Source organism: Carassius auratus, chromosome 44 (genome assembly GCF_003368295.1).
Source record: "Carassius auratus strain Wakin chromosome 44, ASM336829v1, whole genome shotgun sequence".
Classification (NCBI taxonomy): Eukaryota; Metazoa; Chordata; class Actinopteri; order Cypriniformes; family Cyprinidae; genus Carassius; species Carassius auratus.
Genome location: NC_039286.1, coordinates 6,727,793 through 6,745,203, shown reverse-complemented (window position 1 = coordinate 6,745,203; position 17,411 = coordinate 6,727,793). Strand labels below are relative to the sequence as shown.

Genomic DNA, 17,411 nt, shown 5'->3' with positions numbered 1-17,411 from the left:
TTTAAGTGGATTTAATAACAAACATAGATTTTTATTTTATTTATTTCTTTCAGAAAAAATGATTTTTTTATTTATTTATTAAATACTACGTTTGTTTACAGGAGCAAAGGAAGCAAAGTTTTCTTTTGTTTAACGAAGGAAAACCAGTCTCCTTTTGGCTTATATCAAAATCCTCTTACATTTTTCTTTACAAATCCTCATTTTGTACTTATAATTTGTAACTGTTGTTTTGCTCTCTGCTCTGCACTTCCGTGTTCATCATTTTTCACTGGAGCTTACGCTACATCTTCCACCAGAACAGCGTTCTATTGTGAACATGCATAAGACAGTTAAACAGGATTTATATTTTCGACTGGCTCCATTCCGCGAGCCTCCACTTACTGTGCATGCACTTTCCCAAATGGACAAGGCTTTTTTACTTGTCGCGTTTGCCATTGTACTATTCTTTGAAACGACAGGGGGCAACAAGGAGTAATTGTCCTCTTAAACCATTGGGAATAACATGTGAGAAGAATTAATTTGCCGGTACAAGAATTCTCACGTGATGAATCAGTTAATGAATTAATAGTTTCTTTATGTAAAAGCTGATTTAAACAATCTTGAACTACTGGCTTTATTTTGCATTAAACACAAGACAACTGTAAACAAATATTGCATAAATATTATCTAAATAAAAAGCCTTGGACAAAGTGTACAAAACAACTATGCATTGAATTACGTCAAAGCATCAAAAAGCACCTGATGGAATTTGAACTTTACATCAAACTGCTTTTGTTTTCACACAAATGCAAGCACAGATGTGCATGTTTGGCTAGAATCGCCATGAACTTGTGTATCTTCGGATGCGGAGCTGCGCGGAAAGTAAAAAAAAAATGGCATCCACACCGCCATGTGAAATGAGTTTTCGTGCACTCAAAGAGAACTTCCGCTGACACAGTGCATCCAAGAGAACTCGAGTTGAGTATAAATCAGCCTTTAGTGGAAGATAGAGATTACTGTTAATATAGTTTTAAATATGGATATTTTTCTTACAAAAATGCAGTGGTTTGCTTCAGGAGGTCTTTATTAACCCCCTGAGCCATGTGGGACACTTTTTAAGATGGATGAAGCAGTTTATCGGACTTCTATTTGACTATTGAATAATACCACTCATTCACTGCCATTATAAAGCTTGGAAGAGCCAGGACATTAAATACAACTCTGACTGTATTTATCTGAAAGATTAAAGTTATACACACCTAGGATGGCTTACGGGTGAGTAAATCATGGGGTATTTTTAATTTTTGAGTGAACTATCCCTTTAAATTTGAGCCTCTTAAACATCACTCAGTAGAGCTGCCCCGTTCACCTTCTCACATCAGAGCACTTTGCAAATAAACACAATCTGCAAGTCAAGCAGCAAACTTTGCCAGCTTTAAACAGCATAGTGATATCGATATAGACGTGACTTTTCTCAGGTCAGATTTTTGAGTGCTGATATGGCTGACCTTGACTCATTTGGCATGACCCTCTGCTGGTGGGCAGCTGTGAGATGTAAGCCAATCCCCCAGGTGCAATAAGTTCGCTGGGGTTCTACAAGGTGATCGTATTCTGTTCAATCAAACTCCCACATGTGTGAATGTGTCTTTGAGACAAAGTGCAGGTGACATATCACATTCTATCTCCAGTAGATGTAGTGTTTTTTTTATTATTATTTATCTTTAGCTCAACATAGATTCATTTTAATCATTCAATTTAATTTTAGTCATTACCAACACTAGTATGCTTTTATATGACTCGAGCCAATTGAAAACCAGAAATTATTTCTCTTTCTATACCTCATCTGTTGTCTTTGGGTAAGGCACGTTTATTTGTGAATGGAAGAGGGAAATAATCAAACACCCACTAAAGCCCTTTCCTGCTTCCTCTGATATTTTTTACACAGAATTTCTGTTTGTGTAATCTTCATTCTCCTTCCTTTGTTTCATGCAGGACACCTGCTAGTTTAATGCATGACCCAAGTGAAATTCCCTCAGAAAGTCAAAGCAACATTTCCAAAAATTTTCTTTCTGAGAATACTTTTCTATATATAGACTGTATATATATACATTTCTTTAAGTGGATTTAATAACAAACATAGATTTTTATTTTATTTATTTCTTTCAGAAAAAATGATTTTTTTATTTATTTATTAAATACTACGTTTGTTTACAGGAGCAAAGGAAGCAAAGTTTTCTTTTGTTTAACGAAGGAAAACCAGTCTCCTTTTGGCTTATATCAAAATCCTCTTACATTTACACAGAATTTCTGTTTGTGTAATCTTCATTCTCCTTCCTTTGTTTCATGCAGGACACCTGCTAGTTTAATGCATGACCCAAGTGAAATTCCCTCAGAAAGTCAAAGCAACATTTCCAAAAATTTTCTTTCTGAGAATACTTTTCTATATATACTTTTATTAAAAATGAGTCCCTCAGGGATGTGTTTTAGGTCCACTTTTGTTTCTTTTATATATTAATGACATGCCAGCAGTTTGTGATTGTAATTATTTTTTATATGCTGATGATTCTGCTTTATTCATTTCAGATCAGGATGTTGGTAGGATGCATGTCCATTTAGGTAAGGAGCTTTGTAAGGCAAGAGACTGGCTCTCTGAAAACAAACTGAGTTTGCATTTAGGTAAGGTTTTTTGTCTTTCAAGGTTGGGGATTGCTAAATATCAAATAGAATTTCTGTTAATTATCTTGGATGTGTCCTTGACAATGATTTAAGTGGTGTAGGTATGATAATGAAAGTTCTGGGTAATGTTAATGCTAGAACACATTTTCAAAGTTTTCTTGATAAACAATATAAAAGTACTTGCATCATGTTTAGTGTCATGTCATTTTGAATATGCTTGTTTTTCTTGTTTGTCTGATCTGTCTTGTGGTTGGTTGGATAATTGGATAACATTGTTTCAGTGTCCAAACTTCCACTGCCTCTTAAACTGGATTAGTGTCAAACACTTTATCCACGGAGAAAGCTAAATGGAAGACACAGACCCCGATTACAAACCTTAATGTCATTTTAGAGACATAGTTCAAATGTCTCGGCTACACTACTGATTGAATTGTAGCTAAAATGTGTCTAATGCCTGCAGTGTTATAGGTCTTTTATATTCTTTCCAATCAATTCCATCAAGCTTTGGCTGTATATTGTAAAGAGACACTTTTATCTGTAAAACTTGCTTCACGATCACCTATTACACACTGAAGTAATCGAAACAATGACATTCGCTTTATAATCACTTCCAAGAAGGAATATTAGTCTGCAATCTTAATTCTACATGACAGTTTGCTAGTGGCTAAAGCAGTAAGAGGTTGAATTTTGTGTTTCTGACTGTGTTCACAGCTGTTTGGCATACATGTTGGCAAGTGAAGAGAGAGCTTTCCACAAGCTTTCATTTGGTTTCTCCTTTTTTGTTTTTCATATTCTAATATTTATATCACAATGACATCATATCTCAATCCCAACTTTTCACTGAAATGCCATTGAAACCCATAAAAACACACCATGGTGACAATCAGGTCCTTGAACTGCAATTGAACAGGACAAGCGGTCTGAATAGTCATGGAGTCCTGTTAAAATTTGGCTCCCTGTAGGTCTGTTCTCTTCAATGGATTCATATGGGATCATTCATGATGTAATAAGTGGAGCAAAATGGCCCACTGGAATCATGGAAAAAATGGAGTAGTTGTCACTGTCGATTTTGCTGAAGTGTCTTGCAGCCAGATATTTTCTGTCACACATCAGGGTGTATAGATTTCACTTGGTGACGAGTCCTGATGTACATGAGAACCAGTTGCACCTCACAGCTTGAACAAGTTGAAGAGTGAAGCAAAATGTACAGTTTTGCATAAGGATGAACTGATACTGAAATTCTTGTTTATAATATGCAGAAAAAATTGTCATGAAAGATTGATACAATTTTTAGTATATTTTAGATTTAGTTTTTACAATTATATATTTATATAAAGAAAACATTTAATATACAGAATATATAATTTTTATTGGTATTTTTAACACTTTATTGTTACTAAATTATTAAACAGTAACAGTAAATGTTAAGTTAAAAACACTAATAATTTAATAAGATTGTTAAATGTAAATGTTTTTATAAAATCAATGAAATTTATATTATATATACTTATTAATAAAACACACAATAAAAAGTACATTTAATTGTGCTATTATAAGTTTTTTCAAAGAATAACTTTCATTGAGGTTTGGAAAATGAGGGTGAGTGACGAACACATAATAATTGCTAATCATCTCTAATGACCTCAGTGTCAGTGTGCATCTTTTGAGGTTTAATCAACAGAAGTAGCCTTTGTGTTTCTAAAGCTTGTTCTGGGCTTGTCATCTCTCCAGCTAGAAGATTAGAATAAAAGCCTTCATGATAAACCCAAGCGTATCCTGTAGCTAGATATCTACATCTCTTCCTCTCTGAACAAACGACCTACATCTGCTTCCACCTACTTTTAAGACTGACTCTTCTAGAATTTGTGTTACTCCACTTTTCAAGTTCATTTAAAACTGAGCTGCTGCAGGTCATCATGAAGAGACTTAGATAAGAAATTGCTTTAAAATGGAGCCAACATGGAAATATCCTTTCTTTAAAGAGTCACAGTGTGTTTATTTTATTTTTACTTTTTTGAAGGAAGTCATAACTGTAATGGGTTTGATTACCCCTGTGTCCTTGTGCTGAAATGGTGTCTCCTTTCATTTTATTGGCCTCCTAAAAATGTTTGTCAAACTCTCTGTGTGCTCTGGGTGTTAAAGTGTCTTTAGTACTGTTAGTGTTGTCAAGTTAAGGGTGTTTTACCTCTGAACAGATTTTAAAGCCACTGGAGTGTGGATTATTTCAGGCTTTAGAGGTCACGTTGACATCTGAGCTTGTTTCTCCTCCTTTTTCAACTGTAGTTTTGATTTTTTGGGGGCATTTTAAATGACCATTTTAAATTCTCTGAATATTTTTCTTACTTATAGATTTCTTTAAAATTAAAGCCAGACTGATTATTTTGCTAAATGGTGCAAATCCAGCTAACGCGGAAGGCTCTCAGAACTTTAGCTAATGTTGTGGCAAGGTTTTCTCAAAGGTCTGAACAAATGTTCTTGTTAAAAGAATGTTCATTCAAAATCATATTGTTTTTAATAATGTTTTAAAAGTGTTAGGACAAAAACGTTATTTGTACATCATTCTTAGAACTAATGTTTGTTGAATGATAAAATGGAACACTCATTTAACATTCATATAACTAAGTATTTAAAAAAAAAAAAAAAACTGGACATTTTGAACTTTCAGAAATAACGTTTTCATAACTTTAGCAAAGCATTCTTAGAACATATTTTTGTTGACTGAAAAAAAAAAGACATTCATAGACATGCCTTAAGCACGCTGATTTCCATGGATATTTTTAAACATGGTATTTTTGCTTGTCACCACAGATCGAGAACTACATTAAAGACAATATGAAGACAGAGATAGTGCAGTTACAACAAAGTGCTGTTCACAACCACACGGCGGCCATGTTAGAGATGGGCACCAGTCTTCTCTCCCAAACAGCTGAGCAGACACGCAAGCTAACCGATGTCGAGACACAGGTATGTTCCTCCCAGGATCCATTTCATGCCCCATTAAGCGAAAAAACTTTTTTTTTCTCTGTATCCTTTTAATACGGCTCAAATACAGCCAAGAAAAGCACTAGTGCTGCATTAGACATCCAGTCTCTTTTTAAGTATCATGCTAATGTTTTTGTTGCTGAATCTCTTTATGACTTGTGTGCCTCAATGACACAGAGGGCTACAGTAAAGTTGTGTTTTGCTAATTTGTCAAATAAACGGTTGAGGTTGACAATAACTGTTCCTAAGTGCTACCGTATGGTATTGCGGTGTGGCGGTTCTGTTTATGACTTCTCCTGAGGTGCCACTAATTTAGTATTAACTTTATGGTTTTAAGGTCTGTGTTTTTATTGGAATGTTATTGTTTTCAGGTTTTAAATCAGACATCAAGGTTGGAAATTCAGCTGCTGGAGAATTCACTATCCACCAACAAGCTGGAGAAACAACTTATGATACAGATAAATGAAATCAACAAGATCCATGACAAGAATGGGTAAACCTCCCACTCTGACATAACTTCTCACACACAAATATACAATAGTGAAATATATAAAATTGTATATATAAGGGGTTGGATAAAATATTTATTTTACTTATATATAAAAAATACTTCCATAAATGTATTTTAAAGTGTATAATTATCCATAGTATTAAGTTTTAACTTGTTACTCTCCAACACTGCACAAAAGAAACAAAAATGTGAGCCACAAAAAAATAAAACATTTCAGAGTTACAGTAGTGACCCTGCTTAAGCCGTGTTGCTGTTTAATCTGCCAGTACAGATGTTCTGGCACTCGCTTGTAATTTTTAGGACATTTTTATGCCAGAACCACAATACAGATCATTACACAAAATGATTTTTAATTCTTGACAACACAAGCTCTCAGCCATTAGCCCGGTCCCATATGGTGCAATGCAACAGATCCTGCCAAGATATGAGTGATGTCCCCTGACCCGCTGTTAAACTTTTGTCTTCTGTGAAGATTAATTTTGCAATGCAAAGCTTTAGGAACACTTTCCAATTTTCTATGTATTGATTGTTCTGATGGGACATGCATGTTACTGTCAAAACGATGGTTTGACTCCCAGTGATCTTTCTGCTTTGAGCCCAGCTGTGGCTGAAAGCACACAAGCATTTATATTCCTCTGTGTGTTTATCTAAATCTAAAAATGTGTCTATATCTATTATTAATTCAAGGGTTTTATATAGTTATTGCTGTAACAATTCTATTTTGGCTGAAAATATTGTGACCGAAATGTATTAGTTTGTGGCCTGATTTGACCCATACTTGAAGGAACACTGCCTTAAATTGTTACAATTCCCATCGTTTTTACTTTTAGCCATTCTTTTCTTCTTCTTTTTTCTACTATGGCTCTCCATAATTTTTGCTCAGGTTTCTGGAGGTAAAAATGCAGGAGATGGAGGACAGGCACAGAGAGGAGTTGGAGGCTCTGCGGGAGGAGAAGAGCAGTCTACAGACGCTGGTGAGCAGGCAGAGCTCAGTGATCCGGGAGCTGGAGGATCAGCTGAGTCGAGCGACCGGTAACAGCAGCGCTCTGCAGAGACAACAGCAGGACCTCATGGATACCGTACGCAACCTGCTCAGCCTGTGTGCGAAGGACTTAGGAACAGCATGTAAGCACAGATCAGATTTTTCTTTTTACACAGATTTATTCAGGGAAAGTATTTTCCTAAGGTATGCATATATATATCATTTTGAAACTTATTTATTTACTTCTATGAAAACATTTATTTATTCCTTGAAAGATGTTTTTCTGGTCATGTGTATCACCAAGCACGCCAGAAAAAAATATAATAAAATTGTTGCATTGCATGCAGAACATGTCAAACAGGCAGTGAAACAAAACTAATTTTATACAAAAATAGCTTGTTATCAATGAGAAAAGCTTCTTCCTGGCAGGTGTGAAATGTGTTGTTTTCGGTGCTGTGAACCTCAACGGATCCAGCTTATCACGCTTCAGCACACTGCCTCTGGTTAACAGTTGACTGAAATGTCAAACAGCCCCTGATTGAGCTACAAGGCAGACTTAAACACAGCCCCAGCGCAGTGACCTGGGTTTGGCGATTTCCCGCTAACCCTCATGGTTGCTTTCACACCAGCAGGAGTCAGTGTAGTGAACTCATTACCCTCGTTTGCCCCCTGCTGCAACCCCAGCGTGGCCTCTTGGCCCCATGTCTATCCAACGTCTGCCCCACATCTCTGTGGTCACAGAAAATTTATTTTAAATGTCTGATATGGGACTGCGCAGGTCATGGAGTCGATTCAAGCTCCTGAGCTTCCGTCTCACTGTGAGGGCGCCAAAATCTCTCTACTCTACCTTCAACTCTATTTCCTGTTGCAGGCTTTATTTCTTTTGGGTTTTGAATAGCCCTCAAATTGAAAAGGTTTCATTTCACGCTGTAAAAATCAGACAGTTTTGTTTATTAAAGCCATGCTGTTTACCAGCAAAAAAATACAAGCTATAAGCTAGTAAAATTTCATTGAAAAATGAAAACCTCTCACATTCATGTCTTTTGAAACCTATATGACCTGTTTTCTCCCTTCTTTGAAATACACAAGCACAGTAGTTATTTATAAGACTGTATTCATGCAAGCGTATTTTTTCCATTCATTGGAAGTGAACAGTGACCAGAGGCAAGACAAGATTGTCAGTGAATATTTAGTTAAATTTCAGTATCATATGGCTATTGAAGAATTGAAATATGGAGAATTCAGACATTCCGACATGTTCCATTTAAGAACAGAAGTCATATGACTGTAGAACAACATGAGGGAATATTGTTACCAAATTCCGTTTCATTTACCATTTAAGAGTTTTGGGTCATTAAGATTTTTCAATGTTTTTGAAAGAGGTCTTTTATGCTCAACAAGGCCTTTGAATAAAAAAAAGAAAGAAAATTTGTATATATTTGAAATTCAAATATTTTGTAACATTGTAAATGTCTATACAATGTAACTTTTTATAAACTTTTTATCAATGCAAAATTTATTTTTTTCATTGAAAACAATCTCACCGGCCACAAACGTTTGGGTTTGTGTAAATATATGGTTGACATCTACTGATCTGTTCTAGTTTAATTATTTGTTGAACATAGTCATTGCTTTGGAGGGTTCCCACACTTGTAAATTTAAGTTATGAAATAAATGCTTATTTATTTTTTTATGATCTTCAAGTACCCCAGGAAGAGAACACACACAGGAAAGAATCTCAGCACATGTGGGAGCACCCTGCAGCTTCTTGGATTTAGACATTCCCATTTGTACATCAGCCAGTCACACTAAATGAAACCATTTTCGATTCCAGCTTGGTTTTGATCTGTGCCTGGACGTAAAAGCTAAATAAAATCTCACAGTTGTTTTCATTTAGTGGGTCAATTCATTGTAAAAAATACAGTTTAGGTTCAAAACTGTGGTTTGGCTTAATGTTAACATGGGACGAATAACATGATTTCTAACAAGCAAGTATAATAGAGCACAATTGCTAAACAAATTATGATAAATGGAGATTTTAAAAAGCCCTTTGTTGCACCGTCCAGTTCCAAAGTGATGCAAAAGTAATTTTTCTGGCCTCTGGCTGAATTCAGCAAACTTAATGACTCCTGTGGAAGGACCAGTCAATATAGGTGGCAATGAAGAAATCATGACTCCACTTAATTTGTAAAACAATGTTCTAGCAAAGTTTTAAACTCTGAAAAAAATGAGAGTGAACACTGTTTATCATGTTGCTTTTCTCATTCAAACATGAATATGACATTGTTTCGTGTGCTCAACTTTTATGTAACTAAATATTTGAACTTCTCTACAAGTTAACTAGCACAGTTTACCTCACCATGAGCGTCAGTAGAAGAAATGTGATGGTTTCAAAATATACAGCATCTTTGATGTTGCTAGATTGCTAGAGTTCATAAATGTTCATAAGCTGTTATTTGTAAAAAGTATTATTGGATATTATTTGAAGCAGTATTAAAAATATAACATGAGCATAGCTTGCATCATTAGATTGAATTATTAAATTAAAATAGTGAAGTATTATTATCTGTCTCCAAATTAAGTTTTCTAGGAACAGGCTATGACTCAGTTCTGCATGTAAATATAAAAAGGTAATATGTAAAAATATGATTTTTGGGTTTAGGCACACATTGTGGCTAAAATGGTTTATTGCTTAGGGATTGTTTTTTTTTTTTTTTTTAATACTCAATATCACAATCCTGCTAGCTCAGCTGGGGCTCATCATTTTCATGATGGGTCTCTCAGTCCATTTGAAAGAATCAGACTTTGTTGTTTCAGTTGTTTATATAAAGATGTTTTGCAGTAGTTTGAGTTTAGACTTCGCCCAACACATCGCACTGGGATTTTCAGTTCTTGCTTATTTTAAACTTTATTTTGTGTCTGCAAGCGTGTGGAGAAATCTGATTTATAAAATCACTCTACTTTGATGTTCTTTTCACATAAACTTGTTCCAAACTAAAGTCCCAACTAAACTGCTGAGAATTCAAAAGTAAATAATTATTGTGATTATAATTTGTTTGAGCCAGGACACAAGCTGTTTAATAGCTCAATTTACCACAGTTTAGCTAAGATTTACAGGTAAATATTTTCCTGGTCATTGAGATGTCAAAGATCATAGTGTAGTTGTTGCCAACAGTTAGGACCAAACTCCAAATTCAACATAAGAGAAACCTACACATTTTAAAATATGTTGTAACTTTTTACAGTAACTTTGATGGTTTTATTTTTATTTTATTTTTTTTGAATTTGCGAGAAGCACTAGGATTTATTAATTAATTAATTCATTCATTCATTCGTTCATTTGTTCGTTCATTCGTTCATTTATCTAAAGCGACTTCCATTGCATTTATGATGCACATTTTTATTTCAGGGTTTGAACAGAACAGAACCAATGACTTTTACATTTCTAGTGTCATACTCTACAGGAAGGCTATTTTATAATATTTTTTTATTATATTTTATTTTACTATTTTTAATCATATTGCCTTTTGCTATATGTGCAATCATGAGCATCATGCTATTTGATTATTTAATCAAGTTTATACATGTTTTTCCTTATATTTGTATGTGCATAAGAAGTAAGACACATAAGGCTTTATTTTCTTTCATCAACATCGTATTTTGTCTTTCCTCGGACTGAACTTGTCTGTTGCTCTGCTCTGTCGGATTTTCAGCTCCTGGTAAAAAGCGGTAAATTGTCGTCGTCTGACACAGCTGGGTTCTTGTTGTGTTAGACGCCGCAGTGCGAGTTTCCCTCTGTCAACCTGTCACAGCGGGAGATCCTTGTCGCTGACACTCAATCCTTTACCGAAGCATTTGGAATAATATCCCTGAATGAAGGGTTGTCCGCCCAAGCCCTTCGTCCTGCAACAGGGATCAAAGTTCTGCCTAAACATCCCTGACATGTCTCTCTTAGCAGTGACATCTCCTCTTCTTAAACAGTCCCAACAGAAACAACAATAGTGTGAAAACTGAGATGCCGTCTTAAGCGGTTAAAGAAAAAAAGAGAGGGGAATCGGAAGGAATTTCCATCTATATAACTAGGACACAGTGGGTAAATATAAACCACTTGTTATAACAGGAACTTGAAATTTATAGCTTGTAGTATTTCGTCCGCAGACTGATGCTTGGTTTCAAAATATTGGCAGCGTAATTGTCTGCAGATGGAAAGAGATGCAGCTGTTGGCATGGAGAGGTCTGTCAGAGCCGAGCCGCTCCTCTCTGAGAGCCGGAGATCCACACTTTGATTAAAAGACCTTCACACTTAGAAATATGTCAGTCACTGGAAGAAGATCATGTTGATAATGCAAGAAGTCTAGCCAGATTTGAAATACTGCATGAAAACTGATACAGTATTTTGAATTTGCCGTGACTATATGTATATTATTTATTCCATTAACTCAGGATGTGATTTATTCCACAGCGTGGAGTATCTTTCAACATTATTAGTTCTGATATTGCACAGCAGTGTCTTTTTCTGCTGTGCTTACATATTTGAAATGGGTTTGTAACATTAAGCAGATTTATACACATCCCTCCATGTAGGCCTGCTGAAAGAAGTTAAAGAAATAAATACTGTATACTCATTGTCAATCACAATTAAGCATTTATAAATAATCCTCTTCTATACATATGTTTAAGATTCCTTTTTATGGAGCTCTTTCTGGTCCAGGTCCAGAGAATTCAACTTTAAAACCTCTTTTATTAAATTCAAGGAGGTTGATGTAAATTCTGTTGGATTATTAAACTGTCGCACAGCCCAGCGCATCTCGACAAATAGCTGTCACCTGGCAGGATTTGAGGGTTTTGTTAAAATATCATTAGGCTGTTTTGTCTACATTATTGCTGTCTTGTTGAAATGGAAGTCACAATGTTGACATGTTCTGTTTGGCCAAATACGAAGCTCGGTCATGCTATGTAGAACAGTGAGTGGAAAATGTTTTATTTATTTAAAGGGGGCAGATCCACAGACGTTTTCTGAATAATGCGTACCAATATAAACAGCTCCATTTATTATTTCACTGCTCGTTTATGTTTTTGCTGTTTCTAACATGGCTTGCTTTGTGTATTTAGTGGTGCCAAACAGCACAAAGCAAGCTGATGAGGAGAGGAAATACCGGGACTGTGCCGACCTCTACCAAGCTGGTTTCCAGAAAAATGGAGTTTACACTATCAACATTAGCCCACAAGAGACTAAAAAGGTTGGAATTCTGATTTCAGATCAGCTATCCTGGAATAGTACAATGTCAACGCAATGGCACAATCTGAGAAGTTTCAGGGTCAAGATTTTTCAGTAATCATAAAGTGACCCAAATGATACCTTAATGTCACAGAAAAGACAACACAGAATTATCATATATATATATAATTTCATTTTTATGTATTTTTAATGTTATTTTATTTTTGCCCTTTTAAATTTTTACAGCTTTTTTTTTATAGAAGTAAGAAGAAAATAATTTGGAACATTGGCTGCATGTATTTATTTATTTGCACTTATTTGTTTTACTGCTTTTATTGTTTTATTATTTTAATTATTTTCATTTTCATTTAGCATTGTTTTCTTCCTATCAGAACAGACCTACAGACCATTTTTGATTTTTGATTTGCTGTCCAATTGAGAACTACAGAATATTTCTGTTTAACATCAGGAAGCATTTAGAGGTTATTAAAGAATAGTTCAACAATTGTTATACAAATGCAAGTCATACAAAGTGGGCATTATCATGAATGTGTTTGAAAAAGGCTGCATCCATGAATGTACAAATCTGTCTCTGAATTTCTGGTTTTGGTGTTGCTCCAGCCACCGATACTGGATTAATTGCAACCAGGTTGGTGTGTGTGTGTTCAGCTGGGTGTGTAAGAGGTAACACCACTGCTTTCTACTGAATATGCTAGATTATAGCCAGGTGTCCCTGTGTGCCACAGCTTTGATCTTAGGCCTGCTACTCGACCGCTCCACTAATCATGTTTGGAGAGGTCACTAAGCTAATAGAGGTATCTGTTATTGATACAAGGATAGACAGATCCATAAGGTCAAGATAAATTGTCTGAGGTATTTATGTCATTTATGTATATATATAATTTTTTTTTTTTTTTTTGTTTGTTTGTTTTTTCTGTGTGTGATGTGAATGTCTGTCTCCAAACAGGTGTACTGCAACATGGAGTCTGCGGGGGGAGGCTGGACCGTGATCCAAAGACGTGAAGATGGCAGCGTGGACTTCCAGAGAACATGGAAAGAATATAAAATGGTAAGTAGCCAGGTTTCTTCCCACTAACCTCTGTTTCACTCTCTCTGTAACAGTGGACATGATCTTCGTCTTTCTCATTTAAGCAATGCATATGGGGGATATATCTTCTCTGTTCATCTGTTTTTGATTTAGACTCAAAAGAGTGAAGAATAACCATGAAACCCCATAAATTAGGAAACAGATGAGTCAAATGAGATGATGGGATTCTCCCTGAGCTTAGGAATGATAGTTTGCATGTAAGCAGTGTTATTCTTTATTGAAAAAACAAAAAACTAAAGCAGGAGTATATACAAAAGTCATAGCGAAACTGGGAAATCAGTGCTGGCTTTGTTGTTTCAGCAACAGACTGAAATATAAAACTCGTTATAAATATAAAACATATAAATATAAATATAAAGCAATTTACTTTTTTAAAAGAATTATTTCTAACATTTCTTCTAATATTTTTCTAATATTTTATTATTAGCTTATTTAAAAAAGAAACTTGATATGGTTATAATTACTTTTTGTTTTGTTTTTGTTTTTTTAGAAAAAAGACAAGTTATGTGAAGAAATTAGAAGAAATGTAGAACTGGTTCAGCATTATATTAACTTTATATATTAAATTGTAATTTTGCTTTTAGTTTGTATTTAGTTTTGCCATTTTATTAGGTTTTCTTTAATTAAGTTTAAGTTAATCATCTAATATTTTTTTTTACTTTATTTTCAGTTCATACAACAATTCATTTGAATAGTTTTAGTTAATGATAACAACCCTGCTGTGGTCATTCTGAAATACTAGAGAACGTATAGAGCTGAAGTCTGTCATAAAAATAATAGGCTCTATTATTAACTCCCAGAACTTTCTGACATACTGTCACATCCCGCCATGAGGCATCTTACACTGTTGCTAGCAACATAGCGTAAATTAAATTCACAACTTTTGATGGAAACATTGCTATTGAAGAGATCAAGCAGAGTTGGATTAGTTAGAGAGGGCACCTATTACAAAGATCAAATATAGGACAAAAAAGATTACAATATTTGTTTGTGTTGTATTATGTTGGGTAAAGAATAGTGAAATTTCAAATATAAGAAGCAGTGAGAATATAAATTAACTTGCCGTCAAAATAGCATACGTTGATTAATGACAGTTGACCAATGACATGCCTATTTTTTTTTTATATTCGATGAGATTATAATGAATGGCAGCCATGTTTTTACAAAGCCATGTCTTTGACCTAGACCTGTTTGAGGTTTAGGGACACAACATCAGTCCTGACACTTACGAAAGAGTTGCGCTTTTATTTGTAGTGTCTTTTTTCTGGTTTGGATTAAATTAAATATTGGAATAACTTCACTTCTCATTTGAGTATCCGCTCCAGCCAGTAATTATCAACACCATCAAGGGTTTTATTTATCTTTTCCTAATAAGTTTCCCAATAGCAGATGGGAGAAACTCTTCATCAGAATGAAATTAGATATTTAGACCATGGAAACAATTGTTCCTTGGTTTTGGCAATGTTAATCTGACTTTTTGTTTGGACATACCACTTTGAATGGCTATTACTGGAATGATACATAGCAACTGAGTTGTTGAGACACCGATGTTGTGTTGTATTGAAAACCATGCACCCAAGAGAACACCCATTTTTCCTCTACATTACTCAAATAAGAAATGATGCGGTTTCATGGCAAGAAAGCTTCTCGGGGACGATCCCATGCACAAAGGCCAGGCTTCCAAGGGGAAACCCAATCAGAACAGAACAAGCACCCCTGGACAACATTAACAGATATAGGTAACGGAAAAACAGCCATCAGGTTTCAGGCACAAGACAAGGATTTTTGGAGGACAGACTGTTTACTCTCACAGGAGGTGCTAGAGGCGAAATGAATGTCTCATATTTACAGCACAAAACTCTTGCTCATCAATCACCTGCTCCCATGAGCCAGCAATTAATAAGTGGGAAGAAGTTTTTATTCAGTCTGTAATGCAACAAGTCATATTATCATCACTTTGCCTGTAGCACATGTCATTCTGGTTGCAAACATACCCATATAGGCATTGTTTAATTATTTAACGCTGTTATACAGTATTGTCATATGGCAAAATATTTCTCATTCATTTCTCACTTGTTTCTGATCCAATAATATTATTTTTTTAAGCCACATGACCTCTGCTGAAGATTTCCACAAATTGGTCTGTTAATACATTTTCTTAGTTTCTACTACATCATGATGTAGTTTGACAGTTTTGACAATGCTGTATTGCAATGGAAAAATTGCTGAGTTGGATTTACTCCTTGAGAATGTCTATAGATGCTGGTATCAATTATATTTCATTTATTCTTTTTTTATCACTTATGCATAAATAACACAATTCTGATTTGTATTCAATACAAAATTGTTTTATGGAAAAAGGCAAGATGTGTGTGTGTGTCTTGGCCAAAAATATCAGCCCCCTTGGTAAATATGACCAAAGAAGGCTGTGAAAATTCATCTGCATTGTTAATCCTTTTGATCTTTTATTTTAAAAATTCACAAAAATGTATCCTTTCATTGGAAAATAAGAATTTAAAATGGGCGGGAAATATCATTATAAAATAAATGTTTTTCTCTAATACACATTGGCCACAATTAATGGCCCCCTTTTATTCAATACTTTTTGAAACCTCCATTTGCCGGTTTAACAGCTCAAAACTGTCTCCTATAATGCCTGATGAGGTTAGAGAACACCTGACAAGAGATCAGAGACCATTCCTTCATCCAGAATCACTCCAGACCCTTCAGATTCCCAGCTTCTCCTCTTCAGTTCACTCCTCTCATTTTCTGTAGGGTTCAGGTCAGAGGACTGGAATGGCTTTAGCAGAAGCTTGGTTTTGAGCTCAGTGACCCATTTCTGTACTGTTTTTGAGAATTGTGTTTGGATTAATGTACGGTTGGAAGATCCAAACATGGCCCATTATAAGATTTTAACAGAGTCAGTCACTTTTAGATTTTTTTATCTGTATGGTAATATAGGCCCACGATATCAATATATATTTCATTGTACACATGGGGTACTTTTTATCTGTGTTCACCAAACCCATCTTAAGTGTTTGCTGCTAAAAAGCTAATTTTTTGTTTCATCTGACCAAAGCCAGTCCCATTTGAAGTTCCAGTCATGTCTGAAAACTGAATATGCTGGAGTTCGTTTTTAGATGAAGCCCTCCCAAACAACATGTGGTGATGTAGGTTCTGTTTGACAACTTTTTTAAGGTTTTCTGAACCCGAGACTCAACTATTTTCTGCAATTCTCCAGCTGTGATCCTTGGAGAGTTTTTAGCAACTCAAACTCTCCTTTTCACTGCACATTAGGACAATATAGACACACGTCCTCTTCCAGGCAGATTCATTACATTTTATGCGTTAATTTGATAGATTTTTATTTTATTTTTGTAATTTATATACATTTGTTATTTACTTATGATTTCAATTGCCTCCACTGAAAATTTTCTCATTTTGCAAAAACAGGTAGGAATGCAGGGAAAAGTACACTAATTACAGATGTTACTCACAGATTTGTATTCATACTTGGATATGGTTCTGTTACACTGCACTGTAATTATTACTGTGGCTAGCACCTGCACTGCATTATGATATGTTTCAGAAGCCATTCTGCAGCTGTTAATAGCTGAATGGATCCATTACACACATGGAAACTCGTCCAAAATATCTTTTGGAAGCAAAAACTTAAATGTTAAATTATTTTTATTGTGTGTGTGTGTGTGTGTGTGAATTGGTGGGTGGGGGGTGTCTGTGTGTGTGTTTGTGCTTGTGTTGTGTGCATAGAAATGACATGAGACAACATCCTGCTTCTCATCTAAGTCATGTCTTGCACTACATGTTTATTTAAATACTATATACACAGTTCTGCATTACACAAAAATCACATATTAGTACTTTAAATGTCATGTCATAATGTAGTGTGTTTTCTCAGTCTTTCCAGATCTGATGCAACCCTTAAACATTTAGG

General features: G+C 35.1%; 1 protein-coding gene across 1 annotated transcript in view; it reads left to right on the top strand.

Moving 5' to 3' along the window:
* LOC113062298 (angiopoietin-1-like) overlaps window positions 1-17,411 on the top strand; it is a 47,364-nt gene that overhangs the window by 17,159 nt on the left and 12,794 nt on the right. Inside the window, exons 2-6 of the mRNA XM_026232047.1 lie at window positions 5,464-5,619; window positions 6,009-6,130; window positions 7,032-7,273; window positions 12,243-12,370; window positions 13,316-13,417. Coding sequence (XP_026087832.1) covers window positions 5,464-5,619; window positions 6,009-6,130; window positions 7,032-7,273; window positions 12,243-12,370; window positions 13,316-13,417 — 750 coding nt within the window. The remainder of the gene's footprint in view (window positions 1-5,463; window positions 5,620-6,008; window positions 6,131-7,031; window positions 7,274-12,242; window positions 12,371-13,315; window positions 13,418-17,411) is intronic.